Below are 17,416 nucleotides of genomic sequence, written 5' to 3'. Positions count from 1 at the left end.
TTTTTCATTTAGCAGACAACTTACAAATGAGGAACATCAAAAGCAATTTGTCATAAGAAGCAAAAATATTTATAGTACACAGTGCAAAGTAGTATAAATTAATTAGTACACAAGCAAGAGCGGAACTGAACAAGATTGATCTTCTTCTTTTTTTTTTTTTGTCTGTGATTTAAAATCTAATTTGTAAAAGTTATGACCTACAATGCTCTATTCCAGTGTGATATCATTAGTAATCATAGATATTCACGTGTAAAGTGTGCAAATCACTTAAAGTTCATAGAATTTATGGAATTAATAGGTTTTCACTAGCAAGTACCACACCACAACAATGATGAGAATGGGTTTATTATGATAAGTACAGGTTGGATGAAATATGGGGGGGGGGGGGGGGAGTGAATGTTGAGGTTCTTGACCGTGGAAACTTAGAGTGAGGGCTTCGTCTGGGGAGGTAGTAAGCCATGTGGTTTGAAAACCCCCCGATGCAGCCTGTGGAGTAAAGAGGGGATATTTCAAGATAGAAAGTGGGGGAAGGGGTTGAAGGGATGAGTTATGGGTGGGTGGTTTCAAATATCTGAGACAAACAGTGTTGTGCAGGTTGGTTTAGTATAAATATGTAGTAAGCTGATTGGTTGAGGCGGCCTTGCTCCTGAACTTTAGTTCACTTTAGTTAACTGCATAAAATATGTATATGTATCCACAAAACTTGTGAAAAGCAATCTCTGATCCTACTTACCTACAGTATAGTCACGTTTACACCTGCTGAGTAGAAGGTAAAGTAAGAACAAAGAGAGGTAGAAAGAGATTGTTGGTGGTGGAGACAGTGAGTGACAACTGTAAGTGGATGTAACAACCTGCTGCTGTGAGAGAAATAAAAGCTGGTGTGGGTTGGGACTGCTCTTCTCCACTGAAGGGGAAATAACCCCTGCCTTCTCAGCTCATATAATATTAAATATCTCTCCTTCCACCTCTCTCTTTCCCCTCCTCTTTCTTGTAGGGCATATAGAGAGGGCAGCATTCATACACCCTGTCTTTCATTTCAGCTCTCTCTCCGGTTCCCTCACTCTCTCCATCGCTCTCTCGCTCTCTTTCCCGGAGTGTGCGAGAGGAGTTCAGGCAGCAGCTACGTCAGCCGCCAGCGAGCAGCTGAGGAGAGCTGTGGAACTCGCATGTATGTGTGTGTGTGTGTCTCTCTCTCTCTCTCTCTCTCTCTCTCTCTCTCTCTCTCTCTCTCTCTTTCTCTCTCTCATACTTCTCTCATAGTCTCCAGCTCATGCCTCTACTCTCTCTGGAGTCTACGGCTGTGGCACATCCTGGGGCACTGACACGGCGAACGAAGCACCTCCTCTCACCATCTGCACTCTGATCCTCAAACAGCAGCAGACCACAGCACAAACCAAGGAGAAAGTGGAAGCAAAGGATGGAAGAGACGAAGAGAGAGATGAGAATCTGAGGGAAAAGTGCAGAGGTAGGAGAGACTGACTGAGAGTAGATGGACAGAGTAGAAAAAGTGTGTAAAGAAACCGTATTGGAAGCAAGAAACAGAGATGAAGTGAGGAAAGCAGAGCTGATAGAGAAAAATATAAGAGGTGAGACTGATAAGAGTAATATTTGTTATAAATAGGACGCGGTTGGGCACGGGAGAGAATAACAACCTTAGAGAAACAGCCACGTTGCGGTAGAATAGCTGGCGAAACGGAAAAGAGCAAAGGCTCAGGGAAAGATCAGCAGGGGGGATCAGAGTAATTTGCAAAGGGCTCTTCACACGCCGCCCTGGCCAACCACATGCCCATCGAATTTGTTTGTAAAATCAAGTTTGCTGAGGGCGACGAAGCCAAGGTGGCCTCGACAGACGGAGGCGGAACCGGCATGCTAGATGAAGGCCTACGGCGGCGAAAAGGAGGCATGGCTGACCTGTCGTCCTTTGCTAGCTCCTCTTCGCTACACGGTCTGGCTCGGGTATTGGGGACGTCAGGACGCTTGGGCTTCAGACAGACCCTCTGGGGACTGGCACTGTTGGTCTCGCTCTGCCTCTTCCTGTACCAGGCGACATGGAGCGCGGCAGCTTATCTGGAGCATCCCCACCTCGCATCACTGAGGGAAGAAACCCACCGTGAGCTCACCTTCCCGGCCATCACACTCTGTAACGTCAACCGATTCCGCTTCTCTGCCCTCACAGATGCGGATATCTACCACTTGACTAACCTCACCGGCCTGCCGCCCAAGAGCCGTAAAGGACACCGGCCAAGTGAGCTCCAGTACCCACCCCCAGACATGCTAGACATTTTCCAGCGCACTGGCCACCAGTTGGAAGACATGCTGAAGAGCTGCAATTTCAGCGGGCAGAACTGCTCAAGCGAAGACTTCAGTGTGGTGAGTAGCGCAAGCTATGTATGGCTACTACAAGATGCAAAAAAGATATAATTGTGATGGGATAAGGACATTTGTTTGGCTTGAAAGTCTTCTCTTTGCGTGGCTTTCTTTGTTTGGTGACTTTGAGGAATTTTTCACAATGCCTCCTTTAGTCTTTTCAGTATGAGAGACAGCTAACATCACTGATTTGTGTGGAAAGAGGAAATGAATCCCCATCCATCTGTGTCTAACCTCCATGCTGGGGCAACAGACTGTAGAACAATGCAGTTATTTGCCATCTCGATTTGAGATCTGCCACATTTCTCTCCCACTTTCTAGATCCCTTTCTTTTCCTGTTACATCATAGTCTGTCCCATCTGATGCTGAGTCTTATTTTGGCCAGAGAATGGATGAAAAATTCAGGAGAGGGACAAGCGACATGATTCCTGCATTAGTCAGCCTTGAGGAGACACACGCTCAACTCTCAAAAGAAAGTTCCCTCGCTTACATTGACATTTTTTGTTTGTCAAGATGGCGTGATTCTTTTCAGTTTTGCTGTTGTTGCTGTAATTTCAGTCAGTCATTTCCTCTTAGGGCTTCTTTTATCATTCTACACAGGATCAGATAAGAGAGATTTTCCATGATATAGACCATGAGACTTCTGTCAAGGATATCAGCTCTCTCTGAGTTCGAGCCCTCCTCGTATAGCTAATTTACTCCTTTTCTCTGTTAACTCCTTCACCTTTTTAGTCTTGGTTTCTTGTGCATAGTTTTGAAATATAGGCTAATAATGGTGATTTACTGCATTATCCTGGTCACAAATTAGTTTGCCAGTATGTATAATGTATATATGGTTGTGTGCATTCAAATGGCTGCATTTTTGTGCTTATTGCTGACAGACAGTCTGTTTGTCAGTGATTGACACTGTAACCTGCCCTTATACAAATATTTTCCCATTTGCATTTAGGAGAGCTAGAGTCAATATCCTAACATCCTACAAATCTACAGTTTTCAAATAAAGTGCACATTTAGCGAAACTCTAAATCTTCTAAAAGTGTATTTTAATTTTAGATGGTTAATTTTTATTATCTTTATGTTTTATTTTTAAAAATAGTAGTATTATAACTATAATATACTATATATGTAGTATATTAATATTGCCACAAGGATAATGGAAAAAAAGATTTCTGGGTTGAATGTGAGACAGTTACTGTCCATATTTCTTTGGCTTGATTTGCTCATGTAGATAAAATAATGCAATGGTCATCAGTTCCTACAGTAATGCACTTCTGAAGTCATCATTTTGAGCTTGTATTTTGAACCATTTTCTTGGGGGAAAATGATTAAAGCCAGACTGTATTTAAGATATTTGAATTAAATAATAAAATATAGGCCTACTTTATTGTCCCCAGTAGGAAAATTTGGTGTTGACTTAATATTCAACATTTCTACATCACCTGTACTACAACACCCCCCCTCCCCCCTCCCCCCTATTCTGTTGACATTCTCTTTAGTTAAACGTTTCATGCTCTTTGATCTATAAGAAGTCACTAGCGGCTGTGATCTCTCTCTGTGATGTCTTCAGATCTTGAACCATCCTTATTAGGCTCCTTTGTTGCTCAGTTATGATTTCCTGTTTTGTCAAGGCTGTGCAGCAGTGCCAAAATACATTTAGTACAGTACCTGTGAGTTTAACACATCATAGTTTTGACATAAAGCCCTTGTTATGTACTGACATTGCAACAGGATGTTATAGAAGTCTTAAAGTCTGTGGAATTTGAGGTTGCTTGATGCAATAATGCACCTGTAGACATCTTTTGGCATAGAAATTAAGTAGTGCTACAACTGTACTATATGTTATTTAAAAATATGAATGCATGCTAAATGAATAGTGTCTGTAAATTAGTGCTTTAAATGGAAGGAAGCAACATGTAAGATGAGAAAGACGGAACATAAGAATATTCTGTTGTCAATACAGTCATTTGTTTACGTTGTTGTGCCATTATTGGAATGAGTTAGGCCAGCCAGTCTATTTTAAAATGTACCTGCATGTCATGTAAAACATGAACAGTGACTTATGGTTTTGATACAGTATTGGATCAGCCTTTTCCTGTCGAAGTGGACAGTTCTTGGTGAGAATAGTACTTTGTTGGTTACACTTTATTTTGATGGCCCACTTTAGACACTGCACCAATGTAACCCCTCCGATTCTACTCACACTGCTCCGAGCCGGATTCGAACCGCCTCTTTCTAGCTGTCCTCTGCTACACTTAACCCACTAAACCTCACTCTCATCCGGGTCACGGTTAAAATATAACCCCAGCCAAACACAAGTTACAAGTTGATCTATCTGTTCTCCTTTCTCCAGAGATCATAATGGCCCTTTTATGGCTCTAACACAACAATTGAGCCTGTCTAGTTGTCCATCTGAAGCGATTAGAGAACCTTCAAAACATTATTTTGTTTCAGCACCAAAAATAGGCTGCTACATATATAGGCTTAAGGGCCACAGGCTGTGTATTGACTCCCTCACCAATCAATAAAAGAGTGTGTTTAATCAATCCTTCTGCAATTCATCTGGCACAGATAAAGCACAACCATTACATCAATAGAATAAATGAAAAGCTAATAACTATGCGAGTTCAAATAGGATCAGTCTTTATCTTTTTCTTGATTCTATGATATTCATTTTAAAATGCATCTTAATCTTAAACATTACATTACAACTGAACAACCAGCAATCTACAGTACATCCCTTATTGTAGACACATGGACCCTAATAATCAGTTTGTAATCAGACTAGTAGCCCATTCAGAATAAAAAAGTCAAATGTAACCATGCCAATCAGAGTGAATTGGTCTAATCTGACTGAAATTTTATTTGGATTGGGAAGAGTGGTGGTTAAACCTTTAATAATACATTCGATAGGACATGCAAAAACTTAGCGTGTAGGAAAGTTCTTAGCGTGTAGAAATGGCGAAATGAAATATGACATGGAACGAGCTGTTGTTGTTGTTGAGCATACGGAATTATCAGAAAATCGCATACTTTATAGTAAGTACTACATTTGGTTTTAAACTTACTTTGCGACCGTGTTCTACATATAGTATGAATTTGTGTATAATCCAGATGTACTACATCCCAGCCAACATTTGTATATGGGTATGAAATTGGCTGAAAAATGGGCCCCATATGGGATTGTCCGCGGGTTCCATAATGGCCCCATGTTAACTGCCCAGATGGATTTCATGCAGGATTGCAACTGCCACTAAGTGGGACCCAAGTGGGCAATGTTACGTCCACATATTTGGCATCTAGAGGTTATGCGACGTAACACACACACAAAAAAATGACAATACATCCAATAGAATGTTGTTTAAAGTAAGATACTTTACTTTATTGAGGAAATGTGATGTGAAATTAAGAAACAGGCAGAGACCAAAACTGAATTCGTACTTGCTTTTAGTAAGAAAAATTGTTTGATGCAACAAAACACCCAATAATACAATAAACAGTGAACCAAATATACTTCCAAAACAATGAACATCTATTTACAAATGATATACAACATAAAAGATTAACGATTACAAAGTGAGGGACAAAAAAATAAATACATAAAACAAACACGTTAACTAAACCCCATGACCGTAACAGTCAACATGCACAAGACCCATCTCGGTCCCAGCTTTTCCGCCATGTTGTCATTGTTATGCGACCTATGATGTCAATTGTGTCGCTTCACTGCTATTCTCCTGTCTCCGGAGATCATAATGGTCCTTTTATGGCTCTAACACAAAAACTGTGCCTGTCTAGTTGTCCATCTCAAAGGATGAAGCTATTAGAGAGCCTTAAAAATAATTATTTTGTTTCAGTACCAGGCTGCTACATAAGCTTAAGGGCCACAAGCTGTGTATTGACACCCTCACCAACCAATAAAAGAGTGTGTTTGGCCTCGTGGGATTGCAAAGTGTCAAACTTTAGAATCTCGGCAGAAGTAGCATAGGTCATCTGGGTACATTTTACACTTATCACTGTTTTTCGGACATACATTACTACTCTGATGGTGTACTGTTTTTCTTGACATATTTTTTAAATGTTTATTTTGTCTCAAGATGCACACCAGTAATGTTTTTTTAAGGCATGTTTATAAAAGCTACTTAAATGTCCTAATTGAACTAAGGCCTAATCCTGGCTTAATCTAAGTCCTGTCTGTGAAACCAGGCCATTAGGCCATAAAAAAAAAAAAAAAGAACCAGGAGGATGGCTAGTGTGCACATCTTGAAACAGTGTGAAACTCTGTATATTTGCAGTGTGTGCAATTTGCACATCAATCTGATCTCTTTATCCAGAAATAATTCAGACTGATGAATCTGAACATAGTGTTTACATGAACAAAATGTTTCCACGTAAATGTAGCTACTGATGCTCCTGAAATACTATACCACTAAATGTCACCATTGTGTTTTCATGTAGCTCTGTACATGGTTGTTGAGAGATGAAAACTTATAATTTCCCCATACAGATACAAATCTCATTTTCATGCACTCAACAATAATTAGATGCTTTATAATGGTATAATATTATTCATCCAATAGTCAAAATGCATTATATGCAAACCATTTTGCTTATACAGTGTCACTCAGAAAACAATTCTAATTTGCATTTCCATTCTATTTCCATTCAAATCAGACTGGTTGACATTTTTAAAGAAGCCAGTGGTTCAGGTGCGAAGGTTGCAACATCCCGGTTGTCAGAGATAAATGTAATTACTATTTTTAGCATACAAGAAAGTCAGCAGTAATCATTTCTGTAAATAATGACCACACAGCGACCTTGGAGGAACAGGAATAAACAAGCTCAGTGGAGGTCAATGGATCAGTTCTCACTTTCCCCTCCATCCTTTAGCTCGGTAATGATTTTGCATGCTTGATTTTCCACAATAGAGAGGCAAAGATTAGTGAAACTCACATGAAACATTCATCAGACCTCCCTGCCACTGAGATGGCAATGGATGGGTCCTTCCTGCATGCCACTCACTGGATTTGGCTAATCACTCACACACACCCGACAGTGAAAAGCAAGATTCTCACACATTCAAGAAAAATCTCAATGCATGCATGCACAAAAATGTAAACACAAAAACAAATAACTTATAGATGTGATATACCACAAACTCAAGTTATATTCTCCTCAAATATATTACTTTATCTCTAATGTAGTTTTAAGAAAAAAAGAAGAAAACAACAAAATCTCCCAGCAGCAGATATGTCAGCTGTAGTCTCAGACTGCGTTTATGACTAATGTTTTACGCAGTGGGTGATGTTAACAAACTCTTTGGCTTTCACTGAGCTTTTACAGTTCAGTTAGTTCAAACATGAGACATCAAACTGAGATATTGTTTTTTTTCTTCTTCTTAATTTTCTCACCCAAGAAACAGATTTGACTTTAAATTCAAAAACAGGTTTTACATGGAGGAGTAATTGAGGGCTTCTGGTCTAAGTCCAGGGAATGTGAATCATTTCTTCCGATTAACGTCACGAAAGTGAACTGTGTTGGACTGCTTATCTCTCTGACTTTAATTCTCTGCTCTTTATTTGTTTTTATTTGGCAGAGGAGGTTTAGCAAAATGTTCTGTGATGTTTTGATTTTGAATACTTATGAGTTTCACATAGCAAAATCACTTCTGCTTCTTTATATGAAAAAAGGGGCACTCTTGATCATTTTTACACCACATATGTAGTTTGAGATTTAAATATCCATTGTTAACAAACTAAAATGCTATACAGCCATGGTACATTTGCCGGAAATATGTGTATAAAACAACTGATTTGATTAAGTGAAATGTAATTTTATTACATGATTCTGGATTATTGACATACTTTATTGCATTAATTTACTGTTGTTAAAGTAAATTATTTTATTTGTCATTCTAAAGTGTCACCATCATACATTCTAATTATAACACCAAAAAGTGATCATTTTAAGATGATCAGATGAAATATTTTAAGATCTTTAATTATCATAGTGTTAACAGCAACATACAGTAGCAATCTAGTGAAAAATGTGAGCCAAAGAAATGCACAAGAAACTAAAAGAAAAAGACTGCTTGTCTTTACAGCTCACCATTTATAAAACAATTAATTCTGGTCCTCGAACCTGATTGCTCCAACAGCACTGCTTGTATCACAAGTAATCAGTAATCACAAGTAATACTTGTATCACAAGTAATCAGGTTACGTCATTACGCCAGTAGGTGGCGGCAAGAGTGAGTCACTGAATAATACATTCAACCAATTCATTTAAAATACTGATTCGTTAAGAAATAAAACAGGTGATTGTGGAAACCCGCATCCTTCGAATTTGGAAGGATGTATCCTTTGTGTCTTCCAATCACCCACAATCCTTTCCACACTTTCCAATTCATGAAAAACAATGGGAGACAAATGAGTCAAACTCATTGACTGCATTGCATTAATAGAAAGTCAGATTTAAATATTTTTAATATCAAGAATTTTTTCCAAACTCATTTTTAACAGTATTTTCATAGGCATTGCATTTGGATTTATTGTCTCATTAGCATTTAGTACTGAGGAGTTTTCTAGCCTAGAAGCCTCGGAAGGACCGGTCTAGGAAGGACGCAGCATCAGTGCAGCCTTCCGATTGAGAAATTACTCACAAAATCATTCATTCAAATGATCTATTCAAAAATCATTCAGGAGCAAAACAAGTGTCTTTATGAATGAGTCACTGAATCACTCACTCAAACGATTTGTTAAAAACTCTGAATGTGTTGCAACACAACGGTTCTTGACTTTGTTTGGAACTATTTTCGTTGGCGAACCTGAAAATGGTAGGTTACTAAATTATAAATTCTTCAGATTTGCTTGAGAACAGCATGACTATGCTGGTCCACCAGGTAGACCAGCACCAGCACTTAACAAACCATGGAATTCATGCTGGTTTTTGCTGGATTTTTCAACAGGCCGGACACAACTGAAACATTTTGTGTTTCACATCTATTTTACACTATTTCCACAGCACATCACAAGTGTAAACACAGTTCATTCAACTAGTTTGTAACTAATTTCATATCATAAAACTTGAAATCATTCTTGCATTTATAACTTGTGGACTGAAGTGAGAATATCTTTGCACACCTTTGAATTTCGTGTTGTTTTCAGAATCTAATCTCTGATGTGGTAAATGTTTGGTGTTTTGACTCATTGTGTCTCTGATTGGTTTAGCAGGATCTATGATAGCATTAAAACCCTGAGACAGGCTTATTGAATTACAGAGTTATTTTTGCATTACACCTGTGAGGGAGACACTGATCTCACCTGGTTTTCAGACCCACTTCTTTCCTTTCTCGACTGAGCATTGTGGCAATTTTGTGGGGTGGGGGGTGGGGGTTCTGCATGCAATGGGTTCTTCATAAAAAGTGATTTAAATTTGAGATAGAGCTGATAAATATAAACTGATCTAGAGAGATGGAGCAATAAAGAGCAATAAAGCACAAATTCTCAAGAGGTTAAATACAGGTCAGTTTTGCAAAATGCATGCCGTATGACTTTAATAATATAATTGAGATCACACAGCGGTCATTTCATCTCGTGATAGTTGTGGAAATATATCATGGCAAAAAACACAGAGTACTTATGATAATAGCTCTAGGGCTAAATTCACATAATGTATCTGTTTGGCTTTTTTAGTCGCTGTATGAGTCAGGGCAACAGGGCAGCAGTGAATCCCCAATCCCATCCTTTCCATCTCAGACTTATAGGTATTATGATGATTTCTGCTAGATTTTCTTCGTTCGTGTCAACTTCAAAGGCAAACTCGGTATAGCAACAGGATTTAGAGATTACATTCTGGGCTTGCACTGAAATCAATTGCGTGTTTGAAGTTGCTTTAGTATGAATGCAACATTTCCCATTACTCAGCAACATGCAAATTGCGGGGCATCAAGAGGATGAGAGAGAAAGAGATGGATAGATAGATACTAAGCGAGTGTGTGAGAGAGAGATCTGATGAACTCTACCACTGCCTTTAGATGATTTAAAACACTAATCACATCTCCATCAAAGACCGCTTGAGATAAAAGGAAATCACTTCATTTGTATTAACACAATCACTTTCAAATGGCATCTCATTAACATCTAATCATGTTCCATTATGTGAGGTGTCCAGAGATTTTATTCTGTAATGCAATGTTCAAGGCTTTTTTTGGTACATTGATATTTTTTATGGAATATTGACGAAAATGAACACTTGATGTTTTTTTTTTTTTTTTTTCACGACTCATCAGTGGATTGTTTTTGTGTGTCATCTAAAGTGGTTTATTGACATTCTCTGTGTAAACAGTCTGAATGCGCAAACTAACTGCCTGAACACATTTTCTGCTCCTCAATTCTGATTGCTTGTTTGATGAAGCATGTGCAAGCATTTAAACCACACACTCGAAAATAAATGTAATGACAGCAAGATGTATCAGACTTATTAGATAAATATCACACAAACATGCTCATCTGGTTGTGCACCAAAGCTGTCAACATCACAAATATAAGAGAAGATATTTAACCACCAAGAACAAAGCAGTAAATGTAATTTGCTTAAATATTAACTTGATTTATTAGCATGCAAAAATAACATCCTATAATTTCATGAAAAGGATAATTATAGATTAACTTAAAGACTGTCCTTCAAATTCCCAAAAAACCCCAAAACATTTTAATTATATTATCCGTGGTCTAACCATATTTGTTTAGTGTGATGAGCTTGAAAAATCCACTATATGTTTGACTTAGAATAATTAATTAATGATAAGTGATATGGCAGGTTTGCTTCAGTTTATTTTTTTGTACTCTTATAGGTACATGATGGTTATTAGAACTAGTAAATAATGCTAATAAAATAACTAAAGATTTATTACTGGTATTCATGAAGCATTTTTATGGAGATATAGGACGTACTCTGTTTTTTCTTTTCTTTCTTTTTTCTCTCGGTTGAACCAACAGGCATATTAGGTTAGTTGGAGTCTCTTCTGTCTTTTTAATTACCATTCAAATGTTTGAAAGAAATTAATACTTATTATTCATTAAGGGTGCCTTAAATTAATCAAAAGTATCAGCAAAGACATTTATAGGCCTAATGTTACAAATTATTTTATTTAAAATAAATGCTGTTCTTTTGAACTTTTTATTCATCAAAGAATCAATAAGAAAATTGTATTAGTTTCCACAAAAGAAATGTGTTAAGCAGCACAACTGTTTTCAACATTGAAAATAATGGTAAATGTTTCTGGAGCACCAAATCACCATATTAGAATGATTATCGTGAAGGATCATGTGACACTGAAGACTGGAGAAATTTAGAAAATTCAGCTTTGCCATCACAGGAATACATAACATTTATTAATGTCACAGAAAGTTCAAGGTCAAGTACTCTTTGGCCAGAAATATGTTCAGTAGGTCAAATATGGACTTTGGTAACATCAAAAGAAGTCAATGAGTATGTACAGCATTTCCCATCATCCTCCCAGGCACATAACCACACACACCGGGCACTCATCTAGCCCTCGTCAGTCGTCAACAGCACTTTTTTAGAGCGCACACACTGGCTATATCCAAAATCGCATACTTCCCTACAATATAGTAGGCGAAAAAGAGTATGCAACAATAGTATGTCTGAATTCACAGTAGCTACTGATAAAAGAGTAGACAAAAAGTACTAAGATGACCTACTGCTTTAGGGCGAGATTCTGAAGTGTGCATAAGATGGACACTTTACTATCCCATGAGGCCACGGGAGAGGACTTATGAATGGCAGTGAAGCAATGTAACTCAGGAGACAGGAAATGAAGCTAACATTGGATTCGGACGTGCCTAAAAAGCCCAAATTTTGTCCACCCGCCCAATCTGGCAACACTGGTTCCCTCGTGTGTGTGTGCTCCAACAGTTCTGTAAGCCAAAAGCGCAAAATTAACAATTCAAATCTGCTAACAATTTCAAGAATCACCACTTACCTGTTGATCCATTGTGTTCCTGTTATATCTGTTACTAAACCTACATGTTTTGGGGGGTGTTTCCCGTACAACGACGTAGCCTACTGTAACTCGCTGCTTAACTACCACAGTCGTTGAAGAAACCAACTAGCTAGTCACGACTGTTTCCCGAAACCATACTTTGAATTACGGACATGGCATCTGAGGACTATCTCTTATTTTTCTCAGTTATTTTGCTTTATTTCCAGATTCAATCATATGTTCTTACATAGGCCTACTACATCGAGCACGTTAGCACATGCGCACTCTTCAAAAACGGTGTTTTAAATCTCTTGACAAACTAAAAGACGTAGATTACATTAGTATGTATTCTAAATACAAGATATAGATTGTACTGAATGCTAGCTTGCTCATTTGGCTCAAAAGGATTTATGTCCACATGACATGCAAACTAGAAACTATGCTTCTAACCACAGGTCGAGAGATGTCGTTCCACACGACTTTGCGATGCTGTTTGCGAATGTTCGTTCGAACTATGGTTTCTGGAAACACCGACTCGCTGAACTATGCTGACGGAACGACGGAACTTGCGACCAAAGTTGGCTAAATGCTTTTGGGAAACGCACCCCTGGTCATTTGCGTCTCAGCCTGAGTGTCACAATCAAAATAGAGAACAGCTATTTTAAATTGTAATAATCTTTCCCAATATTGCTGTTTTACTGTATTTTTGATAATCTGCACCCTTGGTGAGCATAAGAGACTTCTTTCAAAAACATTGTAATGACCCCAAACTTTTGAATGGTAGTGAGTGAATAAAGGGAAAAATAATTAATGGTTGATGAAGTAGATAAATACAACCAAAAAGCCAGTTCAGTTAAGTTCGATGAGCATTTTATCTTTTAAAATGTGTACTTAAACAGTGTACTTTCTTTCCCTTTACTTTGTTTTATCTATTTTCTTCTTTCTCTGCTTCTCATCATCTTTTTTATCTCCCCCTCTAAGATATCAGTGTAAATAACCCATTATATCACAGATATGGCAGTTCGGGTGCAATGGTATGCTGACACCCTCTGTCACCCAAATGGCTGTAATCAACCACAGCTGTCATAATTACACAGAAATGACCTGTCACCAAGCAGACACATTATGCACGACACAAACACAAAAGATTCCACACTGTCATTGGGTGCTTTGATCTGTATCCTGATATGTGGTGGAAAACACTCTTGTTCAGACAGGTTTTAAATTGCTGAAGGAAATCATTTTTAGACTAAAACAAATTCAGACAGTTTTAGTGTTCAGAGCTCTGCAACACAAGACGGACGTGAGCATGTGATTCACTTCAAGGGGTTGAAGCAATACAGAGCTCTCTTTTTTGTTATCTTCTACACGTACAGCTGTATATTTGGAGATTTTATGGTCTTATATGTAAGTCCCGATGTGATTCATGCGCTCACTCCATATCTCATTTCCTCTTCTCCCAGCAACAGGACAGAAGTGCTGACATTTCTTTTGACTCTAGGCTGATTCTCTGTGATGTCAGTGCAGTGTCCCGAATGGATGTTCCCAACAGACAGGACAGTACATGTGCAGATTTTTTTTTTTTTTTTTTTTTTTTTTGCTGTTTCTGGTCTGCACTACAGCATGTGTGTGCAGTAAACATTGAGATGTAACTGACACAATGCTAGGTCTAACCTTTACATCAATCGATGAGGCATTATCTCTTTAATGAAAGGTTTGAGGGCTAAGACTGACAGATGAGATGATTGCTGATCTTTGTGGCCAGGAACATGACCAAAAAAAAAGAAGCAAATTCACAGACAAAAAAATAGAGATGGATAAATGTGTAATGGCAAGCTGTCCCAGTGAGAGGTCATTATAAGGACAGAGAGAGAGAGAGAGAGAGAGAGAGAGAGAGAGAGAGAGAGAGAGAGAGAGAGAGAGAGAGAGAGAGAGAGAGAGAGAGAGAGAGAGAGAGAGAGAGAGAGAGAGAGAGGGTAAAAGAAAGAGAATGAGATCCAGGTGGTTTCAAAGTGGGACACTGAGGTGTTTTTGTACATCTCACCATCTTTCCATTTGCAGAATAACAAATCTCTTGTTATACTTTTATTCTGCAAATAAAGCCTACTGTGAATACAACAAAACAGGACAAACATGTATCCAAACCTCTGATGTTAGACAAACAATTTGGTCAGTACCTGCCTGTTTTTGAGTGGTAAAAATGAGCCAAAGACAAGCCCTCCAGCTCTGATGCAACATTTGTCTATGAGTTCCAGGATGTCTTACATTGCCCAAGGCAAGATGAGAGCACACTTTCAAAACATTCAGCTCTAGGACAGGGGCATGCAGAGAAATTCAGACCCACCATGAGATGAAGAAACTACACACACACACACACATGCTTGCATGCTTGACAAACTCATTAACAATCAGACAAGTATAATCACATGTTGATTATTAGGTGTTTAGACTCAGTTTGAGACATTTGTTGTTATTAAGTTGTGATAATCCATCAGTGTTTTGCATAGTCTCATGGGAGCAATGGGAGTTCATGATTGTCAATAAATACAAAAGCACATGCTGTTTGTGTTGTCCAGATGACAAGTTGAAATTAAAGTGATATCTTTCCTTTAAGCCGGGCTCAGACTACAGGAGTTTATAAATCTTAAACAATTGTGAAATCTCGTTGCATCACGCACAAACGGAGAATCTTCACATATTTTCTTCTTTCAAATCTCAAACTTGCACACACTACAAGATTTGGAAATCATGGTGCATCACACACTACAAGATATTCTTAAAGTCCCCCTGTGGCGAAAATAAAGATTTTAATGTTGTTTATGACTATGTGGTGTTTTTAATATGATTTAAGACAAACCATGTACAAATTCAAGTCAACACCATCGCTGAGTATTTTCTCTTTAAAACTGCAGTGAACCAAAGACAGTCTCAAAAACACGGTTTGGAATCGCTGGTGTTTCTGATGTCACAAACTACCTTGTAACCAATCACGTCAACCTGTGATCATCAACAAGTGGATCTCTGAGCTGGTGTGAGTCAGTGGAGGCGGTGCTAATTTGCATATTCATAGGACCTTGTATACTAAATGAGGCAAGGTTGTAGAGTTACATTCAAGCTATTTTAAGGCATGAAGAAGTTTTTTTTTTTTTTTCAAGGAAAAAACGTTTAAATATGTCATTTTGCCCCGATGCAGATTGGGATGTTTAAAGCTTGATCTGTAAACACCTCACAATACCAGATAATCTGGGCTGAACAAAATATTAATCCGTTTTCACCATTGATAAAAATGCAAAATGTTATCTGAGCACCAAATCAGCATATTAGATTTATTTCGGAAGGATCATGTGACTCTGAAGTCTGAAATAGTGGTTGCTGAAAATTCAGCTTTGTCATCACAGGAATGAATTTGATTTTTAAAATATATTATAATAGAAAACAATCTTACCAACCCTAAACCTTTGAATGGTAGTGCAATTATAAAAATACTAAATGCTAAATACTATAAACTCTGTACTTTGTTTTAGACAAAACAACCTCCAGCATCATTAGGAGAATTTTCTGTAGTTGTATTATAACTCATAAAGCGCATACTAAAGCAAGCAGATGCGGTGCTAAACACAGCGTGATGTGTGAGTCAGGATGGCAGAGAGACAGAGAGGTTTTAACCTCAGCAGGGGATCAATCAAGCGATCATTAAGTGTGATGTTGTGCATTGATTAACCCCAGCATGAGGTCGAGAAAGCGATGGAACAGATTCCATATAACCTTCAGCTTTAAACATATACACACAGGTGGAAAATGAAGCAGGTCAATGTTAGCTAACCTGAAGCAATGCAAACACACATATACATATACAGATTCTCAGGCACATACATACTTTACAGATGGTGTGTGTGATGGACAGACATGATTGACAGCTAGCCCACTCAAGAAGAATGAGGCCATGCAGAAGGCTTGTGCTGCAGTTGTGTGCTGAAATTGATTACTGGTTTGCTTTGAAGAATTGGCTTTAAAAAAAAAATCTAATGAATTGTACAAAGAAAGGAAATGGGTGTGTACACTTTCCTGAAAAAGTTGATTCCTCAACTCTGAATAGCCCTAGAGTTGGGGTCAATTCTAGCACAGGAATCGACTCTCGTTGCTGACTTTGTTGCTGTTTCCGAAATTGCTTAGGATCAGATGAAGATTGCATAGGTTAGATGAAGATTACAGCAGAATAGCACAGGTTACTACTTGTTTGCTCATTCTCTAGCATGACAGTTGAGTGCACTATCAGCGAGAAGTGAACAAAATGAAGCAAAGAATTCGGACACTGATGTACACTCACCTAAAGGATTATTAGGAACACCATTCTAATACTGTGTTTGACCCCCTTTCGCCTTCAGAACTGCCTTAATTCTACGTGGCATTGATTCAACAAGGTGCTGAAAGCATTCTTTAGAAATATTGGCCCATATTGATAGGATAGCATCTTGCAGTTGATGGAGATTTGTGGGATGCACATCCAGGGCACGAAGCTCCCGTTCCACCACATCCCAAAGATGCTCTATTGGGTTGAGATCTGGTGACTGTGGGGGCCATTTTAGTACAGTGAACTCATTGTCATGTTCAAGAAACCAATTTGAAATGATTCGAGCTTTGTGACATGGTGCATTATCCTGCTGGAAGTAGCCATCAGAGGATGGGTACATGGTGGTCATAAAGGGATGGACATTAGGGGTGCACGATTCAGAAAATTTCACGATTCGATTCGATACCGATTTTTAGTCTCAAGATTCGATTCAAAATCGATTTTCGATTCAAAACCGATTCTCGATTCAAAAAACGATTCACAGTATGTAAATGTAGTTGACTTTTTCCTGTGTGATTGCAGTAGACATACAATTTAAAAGAAAAGAAATAACAAATTAAATGAAGTTTGATATTACTTTGTCTTCATAAAAACTTTTGCAACTAAACAGTGCAAAGTGCCAAGCTTTGGCCAGCTTTCAAATACATTTAATTCAAGTTTAAATTAAAACTTAAATATTTTTTTTTTTTTTTTTT

At 38.2% G+C, this 17,416-nt stretch overlaps 1 protein-coding gene across 2 annotated transcripts in view; it reads left to right on the top strand.

Annotated features, from left to right (window-relative positions):
• The first annotated feature begins 1,241 nt into the window (after positions 1–1,241).
• The window catches only part of asic4b (acid-sensing (proton-gated) ion channel family member 4b), a 35,439-nt gene continuing 19,264 nt past the window's right edge, over positions 1,242–17,416 (top strand). For both annotated transcript variants that reach the window (XM_079883756.1, XM_079883757.1), the window contains exon 1: positions 1,242–2,370. In XM_079883756.1, the coding sequence (XP_079739882.1) occupies positions 1,783–2,370 (588 nt within the window). In that variant the 5' untranslated portion in view covers positions 1,242–1,782. The remainder of the gene's footprint in view (positions 2,371–17,416) is intronic.

Source organism: Squalius cephalus (genome assembly GCF_949319135.1).
Source record: "Squalius cephalus genome assembly, chromosome: 10".
In the NCBI taxonomy this organism is placed as follows: domain Eukaryota; kingdom Metazoa; phylum Chordata; class Actinopteri; order Cypriniformes; family Leuciscidae; genus Squalius; species Squalius cephalus.
This window is presented reverse-complemented; position numbering and strand designations above follow the sequence as displayed.